This window comes from Nannospalax galili, unplaced genomic scaffold (genome assembly GCF_000622305.1).
Source record: "Nannospalax galili isolate Female #2095 unplaced genomic scaffold, S.galili_v1.0 scaffold278, whole genome shotgun sequence".
NCBI classification, from domain to species: Eukaryota; Metazoa; Chordata; class Mammalia; order Rodentia; family Spalacidae; genus Nannospalax; species Nannospalax galili.
Window position 1 is genome coordinate 5,641,564 of NW_008347536.1, and position 14,465 is coordinate 5,656,028.

Here is a 14,465-nt window from a genome sequence, read left to right on the forward strand (position 1 = left end):
AAACACCACAAGATGAGATTCCGTGTCCTTGCTTTCTAAAAGTTACCATGACTATGAAGTTTGCTAAACTGAGAAATACGTGAATAGGAAAGGAAGGATTGTCTTTGAGAGATAGGACATAATAGCTTGTTAATTTTTGTGAAGCCCTTTTCTTCTATCAGAGTACAAGTGCTTACACCTAAATTCTGATCTCTCTCCCAGGTGAATGGCATTGACCTCCGTGGAGCGTCTCACGAACAGGCAGCAGCAGCACTGAAGGGGGCTGGGCAGACGGTGACAATCATAGCACAATATCAACCTGAAGGTCAGTCCCAACCCATGCTTTGAATGTTCCAGTATGGCTCTTTGTGGGTGCATTACTGATAATCTGCATTAACTTTTGGTCGCCATCAGGATTTTTTTTAATTACTTATGATAGAAATTTAATGATTAATGTTTAAAAAAAAAAAAAAAACCACAAGACTGTTACTCCTTCATAATCATCCAGGAAAACATCGGGCCCACAATTAGGAAAGCTTGAACAGATGAACTCAAATAAACAGAAACCAGCTTCAACTTTATTTCATTTATATTCTTATCGAGTGTCTGTTTTTAGTTACCTCAGGATGCTGTAGAAGCAATCCAGATTTAGGAAGAAGTAAGGGGAGAGATTTCTTCTATAGAAATAAACCTTCTTAAGTAGACCATTTTCTCTCCTCAAGGCAATGACTTAATTCTCATTAATGGGACCATGTCTTTAGATGTCCCACTTGCTTCTCTGCAATACAGCTCTCTGAAATAAATCACTATAAAGCCCAGAGACTTGCTAAGACATCGTTGTCATCAGTTGGACTTGCTAACTGAAAGTTGATGGGGTATCCTAAATTAGATTAGCTATACCCTGCTCTTTATCTTGTTTAAGCATCTGTTTCTCTGATCAGAATGAGACTCAGTGATCCAACTGGGGGTCTTATGTGGCTGATTTCTTAGTAAATACCTGTGTGTGTGTGTGTGTGTGTGTGTGTGTGTGTGTGTGTGGTGATGTATAATTGCTCCTTTGCTAATAAAACATATTTAAGGACAACACTGTGAGTTAGTTTGTGCCATGAAAAATAGGAGGAACAGCCTCCATCTTCAAGAAGTGTAAGTTCATTGCTTTGGGGCCACATGGTTAACAAAGAGGGGTATTAAGCAGTTGAGAATGAGGTTACCAGGTGCTGTGAAGGAAGAGCTCTCTGAGTTGGGTATAAAGAGCTCCTTTGTCCTTTTTAAATGATCCTTTGTTAACTTCATTAGTTGTGTGCTATTTGGAAGGTTTAAGTCTGTGTTTTTCCTATGGCAGCTTAGGTTTTACCATTAATGGTGGCCAGCATGTTCTGCATAAGAATAAAGAAAGTAATTTCTTCCATGTGTATCTTGGCATCTTGCCTTTGTGCCTCAATTTAGAATTAGAATTTGTAAGTAAGTAAAACAAAATCTTATAAATTCTTGTAATTTTTTCCTATTAGCCTATGTCATGAATGAACAGAGTTAGTAGAGAGGGTGCATGCTTTTTCTAGATACATTAAGGTAATCTTTTGCTTTTAACAGGAGTGTTTCCAAAAGTATCTATTGTAAAACAGAAAATGAAGCCATCTGAGTTAGAATGATTTTTGTCACAAAGAGTAAGGACTGTTTCATGAGTGTCTTCCTTTCTTCAGAGCTATTTTCTTTCATTCTAGAACTCTATGTCCTTCACCATCCCTGCAATCAGGCATAAAGTCCATGGTTGTTTCCCAGGTTCTAAAAACTTCATCTCATATAATTCTACAGACTGATAAGATGGTTAGAACCATGATTATACTGCCCGAAAGCTCTTGCCTAGTGAGCAAGTATTTAAATAACCTTGAAATGAATAATTTCAAGCTCTGAAGGTTACGCTAAAAACGATCCTGTGCTGGTTCTAGATCTTTATATGTGTTGGAATTTCCCTACAGCTCGGTTCCCTTTGAGCATGATGAATCAACCAGATAATATACTGCTCTTTATCACAATGCCTGTTAAAAGCATGTTTTATAAACCATATAACTTCACTTTTAAAATCCTTCTAACAAAACCTGTAGCTAACAAGCATCTTTCAAAATGCTAGCATATACAGATTATGTTCACAGAATGACTTCCCTATTTTAACCATATAGCTGTGATCTAACTTGTCATAGCTTTATATCAATTGGAAATGTAGCAACAACAACATGAAGCAATCAATTTTATTCTGCTTTTTGCTAACTTCGTGTGTAACCAAGCCTTAGTTGAACTATTGCTTGAAAGGAAAATGGACTATATTTTTTTGTTTTGATTATGTAGAGACATTTAAATTGTACAGCAGCCTAAGGAAATAGCCTACAATTTACTTTAAAATTAACCAGTGAATTGAAGGGTATTTTATGAGATTGCATCACAAAATTCTTACCAGGTCACTGTCTTTTCTACCAATATGTTAACTTTATGATAGTGCTAAGAGATTTTATTACAACTCCTTTGACATGGTCAAGAACTAGACTTCTAGGCTGGGGTGATGGTTCACTGAGTAAAGGACTTGCTACCCAAGTATGAGGACTTGAGTTTGAATCCATGTAAAGCCTGGCATGGTAGCTAGCACCCATCTGGAATCCCACTGCTCCTGTAGCAAGATGGGAGATGGAGACAGCAGAATCCCAGAGGGTCACAGGCCAGCTAGTGTGGTGTGTACAGCAGCAGTCAACAAAGCCCTCTCTCAAACAAGATGGAAGATGAGGACCAATGCCTGAGGTTGTCCTCTGACCTCCATATGGATAATATGGCATGCACATGGTCATGTTCACAGAGAGAGAGAGAGAGAGAGAGAGAGAGAGAGAGAGAGAGAATTTTTTAAGAACCAAGCTTCTAGTACATATGTTTTCAGTCACTTCCAAGGGCTTAATGGGAAACCCTCTAAATACTTCACTCAGCATTCCTTGATATTAAAAAAAAAAAAAAAATTGTCGTCTGTCACCAGAATATTGCATGCTATTTATCTCTAAGGAATTTTCCAACTTTCTGAAGTGAAATTACTTTAATACACTTAATAGAAATCAGTACTCAGTGACACATGAGCAACTTCTCTCAGAATGGCACTGTCTCTCAGAACGATAGCATATCAAAGAAAAAATGAGCCTGCAGGGCCGATAATAGTGCTACAGTATATTGTAGAAGTGTGTGAATGGAACTAGATCTTGAAAATTGGGTGAACTGTGTGTTTTAGAGATGAAGGAGAAAGAATAACTTGTTAAACTGTGAGATTGCTGGCTCCATGCAAGCGAACACATCTGTGTTTTGTTCACTGACAGATCTCTCTGATATTGTAACAGCTATTTCCTACAGACTTGCTGAGCTAACAGATGAACGATTTACCATATACCCCAGTACTTGTGTTTCCATACAGATAATTGGTGACTGAGGAATTCTTCATTTTTATCCACTTGTGCTTTTCAATTTTTGTTTCAAAGACAGAAAAGAATTACTGAAGAAATGTGTGCCACACAATATTACCAACCATTTTTATAGTACTTAGCAGGTTTTTTTCCAAATAATTGTAATTTATAATTATTGGACTGCAACAATAAATCTCTTCTTTGGCAAGTTTCATAGTGCAATGTGAGGTTATGATATACATAGCTCTGTTTCAAATGCACTTAGTCCCTTAGTCCGTGCCATTCTACCTACCATCACTCTCATTCAGCATGCAGTTCAAAGTCATAGAGTTAAAGGCAGTTCGAAAATCTTGTCTAAGTACTGTGTCTCACCATCAATGTGACTGCAATTTGTCTTCACTGTCCTTTAAAATTCAATTGTGTCATATGCTTACTTTGCAATTAGCATGTGTTGCACTAATAATAAGAAAAAAATAAGAAAAGTGATCAGGTTTTTTTCTCTTTTCTTATTTGTTTGTTTTGTTTGTTTGTTTGTTTATTTTTGTAATAGATGTGATCCCTTAGGAACAACCCCATTAAGCACTATGGACAGTTAATTCTCATAAAAAACATTAATTGTCTCTATTTCATTGGTGAAGTTACTACATCACTCCACACTGGGAGACACAATACCCTACACACACACATGCACACACACACGCACGCACTCATGCACACACCTGACAGCCCTTCTCTTTCTTTGCCTCTCTCAGTGGTTTGACATTGCTTTCCAAATCATCTTCCTAAAAGCATGACCTCCAGGCCCCTGCACACAAAAGCCATGCCCTTCACCATATGACCCCATCCCAGCCAACTGCCCTTCCCTGTCACTGTTCATCCCACTGTCACCGTTAGCATCATCCTTTTCACTGCCCCCCATGCACAGAACTGTCCACCTGTTTCTAAGTTTGGTCCTGAAGTCCCCTGTTTCTTTGCCTTCACTTTGTGGGCTCCCTTCTTTGAAATTCCATGTTCTCTTCTCCTGTAGGTTCTTACTTACACTGAGGACCCTCATTTGAGTTTCACTGTGAGCCTATCTTTAATCTGCTCAATCACATTAGTTCTAGCTCTTAATTCTCCATCCGTCTTCAGATACCTGTGTCCTTTAGCATAGTTTGTACCTTTCTCCACTCAAGTGCTAAGGAGGGAGTTTTATCCCCCCTCGCTTTATCTCCTGTGTTAAATTACTCAATACAAATTTGAATAGACTTTATCAGTGACTTATTGAATGATGTTTTTTATAGAAGCATAATATATTTCCAGTGGGTTTCCAAATAAATATTAATAGTAGGTACTTGAGAAATGTATGCTCAGGGCTGGAGAGATGGCTTCATGATTAACAGCATTGCTACTCTTGCATAGGACCTGGGTTTGATTCACAGTATCCAAATGGTGGCTCACAACTGTCCTAGTTAGCTTTCTGTTGCTGTGATAAAACACTAACAAAAACCAACGTGGGAGAGGGGTGGGATGATCTATTTAGCTTACAGTTCACAGTCCATAATCAAGAGAAATTAAGGCAGGGACCTGGAGGCAGTCACTGAAGCAGAAACCATGGAGGAATGCTGCTTACTGTCTTGCTTTTCTTGCCTGTGCTCAGTCTGCCTTCCTATATAAGCCAGGACCATCTACCCAGGGATGGCACCACCTCACAGTAGACTGGTCCCTCCCAATCACTCAACAATCAAGAAAATGCCTCATAGGCATACCCATAGGCAAATCCAATAGAGAAAGTTCCCCAATAGAGATTCCCTCTTTCCAAGTGTGTCAGGCTGACAACTGAAGCTATCAGGCACAACTACCTATTAACTCCAGCTCCAGGGGATCTGACATCTGGGGGCACCAGGAGGACACCAGGCATACACCTGGTACACAGACATGTAAGCAAAGAAATGCTCTACACATAAAATAAATAAATCTTTAACAAAGAACAAAAGTGTATGCTCAGTGAATAAGGAAGAATGACCTGAAATTTTGATATTGGCAAATGGTAAACAGGTCTTTGGGTTGAACATTTCAAGTTCACAGTTTGTAGATGGTGTCTTTTGAAGCCTTGCTTAAAGTTCTAATGTTTTCTAAACTTCTGAAAATCGGGGCTGGAGAGATGGTTCAGCTTTTAAGAGCACTGATTGCTCTCATGGAGGAACGGGTTTGATTCCCAGCACCCACATGGCAGCTAACAACTACTAGTAACTCCAATTCCAAGGAATCTGACTCCCTCTTTTGGCCTCTGTGGGCACTGCATGCACATGGTGCACTTACATATATACAGTCAAAACACTCATACAGAAAAATACAATTAATTTTTTTTTAATTTTAAAGACATGAAGTTCTGATCTAACTGGAGCTACCACTTTTATAAAGATAAAACACAGTTGGACACCATATGTCTATCTCTGTTGAGTCAAATATATAATGAAAGTTTGCAATTACTGTATAGCTGAGGAAAAATAAGTTCTGTACCTGAAGAATCTCAAAAATGTGAGAACATACACCAAAGATGAAGCTTATTTACAATGCAAGACAGCTCTTTCCTTAAATCAACATATCTGCAGGTTATGCATATGAATGACCAGCTGTGGAATGTGGAAGTATTTTCCCAAGACAAATAACTGCATCATAAATGCCCATGCAAGACTGTTGGTATCCAGCTGTGGAACTTGGTCATATACTATATCAAATCATAGTGTATATTAAAGATAAGCTTTCATGATCAAAAATACTGTGCCAAACTCTGGGATGGGAAGGGAACATTAGTCTCAACCTTCTGCTATTTCATCTTTATGAATCTGTTTTGTTTTCTCACCTGTTTTTTAAATGGCTAAGGTAGGTAAGATATTTTCAGAAGAACCTATGTAGTATTAAATTCAAGCTTTAAAAAAGAATCCTTGACTTCAGGTGGTATAGAGAGCACCTTAAGTTCCATTATTTGAAAGTTCCTCACAAACACTGTGTGTTCTCTTTATATCTTTTAACGCATAAGAAGAAATGACTGAACACTCTGTTAATTTGATGGAGTCTGTGTGGATTAACCTCAATCACTAAGACAGAAAAATTCGACGTTATTGGAATCCTTAAAGCTCATCTTCCTTTGTTTCTTTGTTTCACAGACAGGGAGACTAAAGATCAAGTCAGCAACCAGATAGTAAAGTGGTTCACTGTCTTAAAGTTGTAATAGCTACTAAAGCTTACGTCAGCTGAGCAGTTAGCAATTGCCTTAATTCTTTGAATTCGCTATAGTTGCTGGTGATGGTCTATGCTCAGATATAATCCAATAAGATTCTCATTATCTGAAGGACACAGAAGGATCAGAAATCTCAGGGACCCTCAGAGCTTCCTCATGTACACAACTTTACTTTCTAGCTTGTAATTGTTCATTATCATTGTTCATACATCATGGATACATTTTTGATACATGAGGATGTTAAATATGTAGCAATTCTTTTATTTTTGAGAATTCCACACATTAGTCCTGCACTTACAGCACTTCCACTGTCAGTCCTCCCCCTCCAACTCTTCCCACACCCTCCTCTCTTTCAATTTTTTGATTGACTATTGTTATTGCGTGTGTGTGTGTGTGTGTGTGTGTGTGTGTGTGTAATCTGCTGAATCCATCTAGTGGTGCTTGTATGTGTGTTTAGGGCTGACCACTTGGGATTAGATAACCTATCAGGGAGTTCATCCCTAGAGAAAACTGGTTCTCTCTCTCTCAGCATCCTTTGTCTGTAGCTTCATCCAGAGATGTGAAATTTATTTTAAAAATCTACCAACTTGGAAATAGTAACAATTTAATAAATAGATCAAATATATGATTTCATCTTCCCCTTTATAATTTATTCCTGTACCACTCTTTATCCATCTGTATATCCATACATTTATTTGTCTGTCTGTTCATCATCAATCATATCATCTTAAATGGTCTGTATTGCCAAAAATAATATTTCTCTAAATATGTTACATTAACTTTTGCTTCATTAATGAGTGGCATATTATAATTTTTAATGAAATAAAAGGAAACTTCATGACACAAGAATTTTTGTTTAGCTATGTATTTCTCTACAGCTTCTCTCTCTCTCATATACACACATGCACATATACACACACACAGAAACACACAAACACACATACACACATTCCACTAATAGATAGTACTTATACCAGTGACTAAGAAAACTTCCAAGATATTCCTTCACTCACTGTGCCCTCTTCCTAACCTTCTGGTTGTTTCTGTTTCATCCCTAACCTCTGTCTAACATATAGCACTACAGGGTTTGACAGTGCAGTGTGTGCAGATTCATGGGAGTATTCTCTCCAGATGCTTAATGATTAATGATGCTGCATCTATCTTCCTATGCCAGATGCCCTGAGGAATGAGGTATGAATACAAGCAGGAATCACTTTCTGACTCAGAAATCTCCACTGACCTCACAGTCTACCCTTGGGGTGTTGAATTTCAAACTTGCATCAAGGAGACTAAAATCTTCTGCTCATTTTTTAATTTTGGGAGGTCCTTTAGAGTCAATTACTCACTTAAACTAGAAGGAGCCAAATAATCTATCTTCTAGAGATATTCTGACAACCAAGGTCTTTTAGATCCATACCTACCATTAGCAATACCCAAATCAAATGCTTAGACATAAAACATCTTGATATTATTTCTTACTCTACTGGTATTAAAAAATAAGCACAATTTTCATTCACTAGATACTCCTTCCATTTTACATTCCAAGAGACAAAGCAGAAGAGGAATACAAATCCAGATGGCTTTCAAATACCTGGTAAAACCAATCAATTTTCTTGGTGCTCAGTAGAATTTACCTAGATATTTGGTTCAGTGGACTCAAATTATTTAAGCCATTTCTCAAATGTAATAGTGAATAATGAAGCATTTTTTCTCCTTTCCATGATTCTATAACCAGTGCTTTGCTGACCAGGCCCAAAACACACCACTTTTCTCAACATTGTTTCCCTTATTCGTTGGTTGGTTAAGGTGGTTAGAACAATTTTTTTTAAGGTAGGGAGCTTGAGATAAGGTCTCATGTAGCACTGCTGGCTGAAACTCTCTATGGAGAGATTATTCTTAAGGCTCTTTTCAAATGACATTCTATGAAATTTAGCTTATAATATCTTCTAATTAAGCATGTCATCAAAGAAAAATGCAATAAGCAGGTAATTCCTAAGTGTCCTCTTTTTGTTTTAAAGACAGAAATTCTGCTTTCACCCACTCGTAGGAAGGATTTATATCTGTAAATTATTCTCTTTTTTTCAATAGGATTTGGGCTTTTATGATGGTTTTAAGTTAAATTCAACTATAAATGCATATTGTTTATAGGTAGTTTTAAAATGAATAACTTGCTGTGTATGGTCTCTTAGTTTATGAATCTATTGTATCCTAAATCTTATCAGTTTTAGAGATTAAACTATAATTTCTGAGCTTTAAAATAAATGTATTGAGTCTAAAAGGACATAATATGAGAACATGTATTCCAGGAAATCAAGGGTATAAAAAGCTGAAATAATGGAGATGTTTTGAATTCTCAGAATCACAAGCAGAGGCAAATTTAGCATAGGAAAGCCAAGCCCAAGGAATATTAAGCATACATCTTTAACGTGCTTCATGGAATCCTAATCCAAATAGGATTCCTGGTAGACTCAGTGACCGTGTTGGCTGAGTCTATAAAAAGCAAGAGTATCTAAGCTATACTTTGTTCAAGATGGTTTTCTGGAGCCACTCACAGTTTTCTCATATTCATCTTATCCCCACTGCTAAAGAAATTGTGCTTCATTAATAGAGCTGCTGACACACTGGGAATGTTAAGTAGTGGCAGAAGAAAATTCATTAATTCAGTCTTCATTCAGCTAATAATTTGTTCATTAAGTGCTTTCAATGAGTAGCATGCTGCCCTGAATATTGGAGGTAGAGTGGTAGGAATAACAGACATGGTCCCTTCCCTAATGGCTTACAGTCAGGCAAGTAAAATCTCACTGAATTAGGCAGACTGTGGTACCTGCTGCAGAAGTAGAAGAAAACTTTGATATAGACTCTTACAGCTTAGATACCCAAGTATGTGAAGTATGTGAAGGCAGACCAGAGTTGTCTGACCTAGATTAGAGGGTCAATAAAGCATTTTATAATACTTTCTTTAACTTGAAGGGTGAGTAGGAATTAACTTATCAAAGCACAGCAGAAGTGATAAGAAAGAATATTTTAGGGGAAAAAAGCCTTTGTAGTCATTCTGTGGAAAAGAAAACATGGCGTCACTGAGTGACTAAGCAAACTAGAACAAGTAAGAGAAACACAGCGTGTAGTGAGGCAAAAGATGGACGCAGACTACATCACACAAGAATAAAGTTTTGGGTCTTTTTCCCAAAATCAGTGAGAGACTGTTGAAAGGTTTTAAACCCATAAATTGTAGGATCAGATTTGTTCTCCCAAAAAGATGCCGCTGACTGCTGAACAGACACTGGCTCAGAGAACACCAGACATACTGGAGAAGACCTTACCTGTACAGTATTGACTCTGCAAGATCTCCAGTGGATTCCTGAAACAACAGTCAACCTTAAATACTACACATGCTTTTTTTTTCTATGTGCACATACCTATGGTAGAGTGTACAAACCAGGGGCAAGAAGAGATTCATAAAAATAATAAAATAATATAACTATATCTAATTTAAAAACTTAGGTGAATTCTCTCTCTTCCCTCTCCACCCCCACAAACAACTTAATTCCTGGGTGGGTAAAATGGCGCAGTGCATAAAGGTGCTTACCACCAAGCTGGACCACCTGAGTTCAACCCTCAAGACTCACATGGTGGAAGAAGAAAGCCAGCTCCTGCAAGTTATCCTCTGACACCCCCCACCCCACACACACATACAGACACTGTGGCACATGCAGAGAGAAGGAGGGAGGGAGGGAGGGAGAGAGAGAGAGAGAGAGGACTAAATGAATATGTGATTTAAAAAATGTTTGTATCTTAATTCCTCATTGCATTGAAAAATGTTTGTGAATTATGATTGACCATAGGTCAGTGAAAATGCAGAAAGAGAAATACCATTCGTTCAGCTGAGTAACATGTTAGATGAAAGTTGCTGCAGAATAATTGGAAAGTAGACAGATGCAAGAAGAGAATAGGTAACAAACCATTAGACACACACGTTGTCTTATAAAGATACATGAATTCAGCTGGGCCTGGTGGCGCATACCCATAATATTAGCACTTGGAGCAGGAGTTCAAGGATAGCCTCAGTTACATAACAATTTCAAGGGTAGCCCGAGCTACAGTCTCAAAAATGCATACACATGAATTCATCTATCTCTCTAAAACTTGAGAAAACATTGTTTTTTAAAATATTTTGTTTTCTGTGTGTGTGTGTGTGTGTGTGTGTGTGTATGAGTACATTACCTTCGTGTATGTAAGTGCACCCGTGTCATGTCATTCTTGTGGAGGATGTCAGATTCCCCTGGAACTGAAGTTACAGATGGTTATTAGGCACCATGTAGGGTCTAGGAATTGAATTTGGGTCCTCTGCAAGAGCAGCCAGTGTTCCTAATTGCTGAGCCATCTCTCTAGCCCCTGTTAAAACATTGTTAAGCAATGAAATACTGATCAATTCTTTGGAGAAAAGTCATATTTTATTCACCTTTATGTCTGTATTCCCTAGCACAGAGTCTGGTTCGTGGTAAAAATAGGGGCCAGTAAGATGGCTCAGCAAGTAAAGGCACTTGCATACAAGCCTCATGGCCTGAGTTCCATCCCCAAACCCCACGTAAGGGTGGAAGCAGAAATCCGACCCCACAAATTGTCCTCTGGCCTTCACACACATGCTATGGAACATGCACCCCACCCCAACCCACACACACACACACATCATGTACACATACACAGACAGTTGGAGAGGTCTCTGTAGTGTAGTGGTTATCATGTTCGCCTCACACATACACACACAGTAATAATAAATACAATAAACAGATTTTTTTAGAAAAGAACTTTAAATAAAAATAAAGTATACCAAGCCAGGCATGGTGGCGTATGCCTTTAATCCCAGCACTCAGGAGGCAGAGGCAGGCGGATCTCTGTGAGTACGAGGCCAGCCTGGTCTCCATAATGAGTTCCAGGAAAGCTGGGGCTACAGGGAGACCCTGTCTCAAAAAGACCAAAAAATTAAAAAAATAAAAAAATAAAGTATACCAATGAATAAATATGTCTATCTTATAGAAACTCTTTCCTTTTTTATTTTATCTAAAGCAGAGTAAAATATAGATGATAGAGAAACAAAGGAGGAAAGTTTGTTTGCTTTTCTCTCACTATGTAACAGCTACAATTACTTCAAGAAAGAGATAACTGGAACCAGAATGACCCAGACATGGTGTGCTCATCTGTAATCTCTTGGGAGGCAGAAACAAAGGCTGGTAAATTTGAGGCCAGCCTGGGCTTCAGAGAGATTCTGTCTCAAAACTCCAAGGAAGTGTACTCAGTAGTTGAGTGTTTCCCTAGCATGAATGGGCCCTGGGTTTGATTCCCCCGCGCTACCACAGAAATAATCATAAAATCCATCATGAATGAAGCAATCACTATATGCTTAAGAATATTCTAAAATCTTCTCCTGTATTAACTCACATAGTTTCTAATTCTGTGTCCATATTGCAGGTGAGGAAATCAAGACACAAAAAGCTTAGGTGTTTTTCTCACAATTATCAGTGGAATAAAGCCAGGAGTCAGTCTAGGGTAAGAATGACTCGGAGCTGCTAGAATAATCCCACAGGCAAAAGCAAAGCAAAGGGACTCACAGGACAGTAAAAGATGACAAAGAAAGAGATGGGAATGGATAGAAATGTAGTTGAAAAATATAAAAAGTAAATGTCAGTATAATGATATAGAGGGACAAAAATTAATTAAATAGAAATTAGAGAGTTTAGGTAGACAGGGCTGAAACTCCAGCACTCAGTTCTTATTGAGAAAGGAGAGAGGCTGCATTGACTTGGATTGAGCCCTGGGCCATGGAACAGTGTTTTCACTTCAAATTCTTGGATCTGGAAGTCTGTAGTTCAGCTCTGGGGATAGTCATGGTGCCAAACTGGCATAAAAGGCCGAGGGCTCACTACTGAGTACTGGAATCCTTAAATGAGCGACAACCTCTCTGTAACTAGGAGTGGATTTACCTTCCCAAGTTGTTGGCAGAATTGGAGAAAATGGACATGGAATGTTTGGAGGGTGGTAGGCCGTCCCTGAACAACAGTTCACATTAATAACCCTCCACACAAGCATATCTGAGTGCACTAGCATGCTTGTCTCTTACTTTTTAAACATTTTATTATTTTATTTTATGTGTGTGAGTGCATTGCCTGCATGTATGTAAGTGTACCTGTGTCCTAAGATGCCCACAGAGGTCAGAGGGTGTCAGATCACCTGGAACTGGAGTTACAGGCAGTTGTTAGCTGCCATGTGGGTGCTAGGAACCAAACTCAGGTCCTTTGCAAGAGCAGCAAGTGCTCTTAACCACTGAGCCATCTCTCCAGCCCTGATTGTCTCTTATTTGATCAGACTTTTGCACTGAACTTAGTACTGTCCATGAAAGGACTGAAGAACTTTTCAGAGTTTGGGAAGCAGTAATAGTTAAGGGTCACACCTTGAAATAAAATGAATCTGGTTCAAAATCTAGCTCTATCATTAAAAGACGTGTATCTCCAACAAATTACTCACCTCTTGGAATCACATTCTTTTATCTGTGAAATGAGGACCCACACTTACTTCACAGGATAACTCAGGATTAAATGGAATGCTAAGCATGGTTCCTGAAAGATGGGCATCAATCAGTGACCACTGTAATTGTTATCCAAAAACCCTATAATGTAGCTGTGACGTAGTGAGAGAAAAGCAAACTAAAGGGTTAATAGAGCTAAAGACAGCGCTTGGGAGGCTATGTGTGTAGACATTTTAGTGATTCCTTCAATTGCATCATTAATGTGGAGAGAATGGTGGAAATGTCAGACTGCTCCCTGCAATGGTGGGTCCTGTGAAGGAATGTTGGGAGCAGGTACATAGTAGAGCTCAGGAGTATCATAGGAGACAGCCTCAATCCCATCCAAGTAGAACAAGCTTTGTTTCTTGTGTTTAGTATAAATATATAAAGGAAGAAGCCCACCACCAAAACCCAGTTTGAGAGCTATTTAATGGGAAACAGGAAAAGCTATTCAAAAAAGACGTTTATGTATCTACCCTCTAAAAAGGCACTAAGCTCAGTTGGTCTCCTGCTGGAACATAAAAGCCATGGGAGCAAGAAAATGTGTCTGTCTTTACTGCTGTGTCCTTCATGGCTGGCACAGAGTGGGTACTCAGTAAATATGTGTGGAATCAGTGAATAGGAATGAAATCAATGTATGTCCATACCTTGTAATTTTCTCTTTGAACTGTAGGGGGGAAGATAAAATCACCCCTGTTGAGATGCCCATTGAGAATGAATTTGGTTAAGTATAACACCCAAGAATTGTTCTTTGGGGATGGGAGAACTCTTGTCTAGCAAGGCTCAGGGCTTGGTCCCTAACACCACAAGAAAAAACTTATCTTCAGTCTTCAGTGCTAAGAAGTAGTTGCTCTATTAGAATGTAAAATATGCCCCCATGAAAGATACCAGTGTTGCCATTTACCAAGTTAAAGCAAGGCTCCCTAGTTTTCTGTGGTTTCTCAAAGCAGAAAACTAAACAGTTGCTTTATCTAAATGAACCAAAATGGGCTCTGAGGATTTGGGGGGGGGGCGGACACCACAAGAAAAAACTTATCTTCAGTCTTCAGTGCTAAGAAGTAGTTGCTCTATTAGAATGTAAAATATGCCCCCATGAAAGATACCAGTGTTGCCATTTACCAAGTTAAAGCAAGGCTCCCTAGTTTTCTGTGGTTTCTCAAAGCAGAAAACTAAACAGTTGCTTTATCTAAATGAACCAAAATGGGCTCTGAGGATTTGGGGGGGGGGCGGGGGTGGTGGTATGGGATACACTAAGTAAAATATAAAATATTAACTA

At 38.6% G+C, this 14,465-nt stretch overlaps 1 protein-coding gene across 13 annotated transcripts in view; it reads left to right on the forward strand.

Annotated features, from left to right (window-relative positions):
* Dlg2 (discs large MAGUK scaffold protein 2) overlaps positions 1–14,465 on the forward strand; it is a 2,328,307-nt gene that overhangs the window by 1,981,285 nt on the left and 332,557 nt on the right. For all 13 annotated transcript variants that reach the window (XM_008844185.2, XM_029568893.1, XM_008844178.2 and 10 more), the window contains one exon: positions 202–304. In XM_008844185.2, the coding sequence (XP_008842407.2) occupies positions 202–304 (103 nt within the window). The remainder of the gene's footprint in view (positions 1–201; positions 305–14,465) is intronic.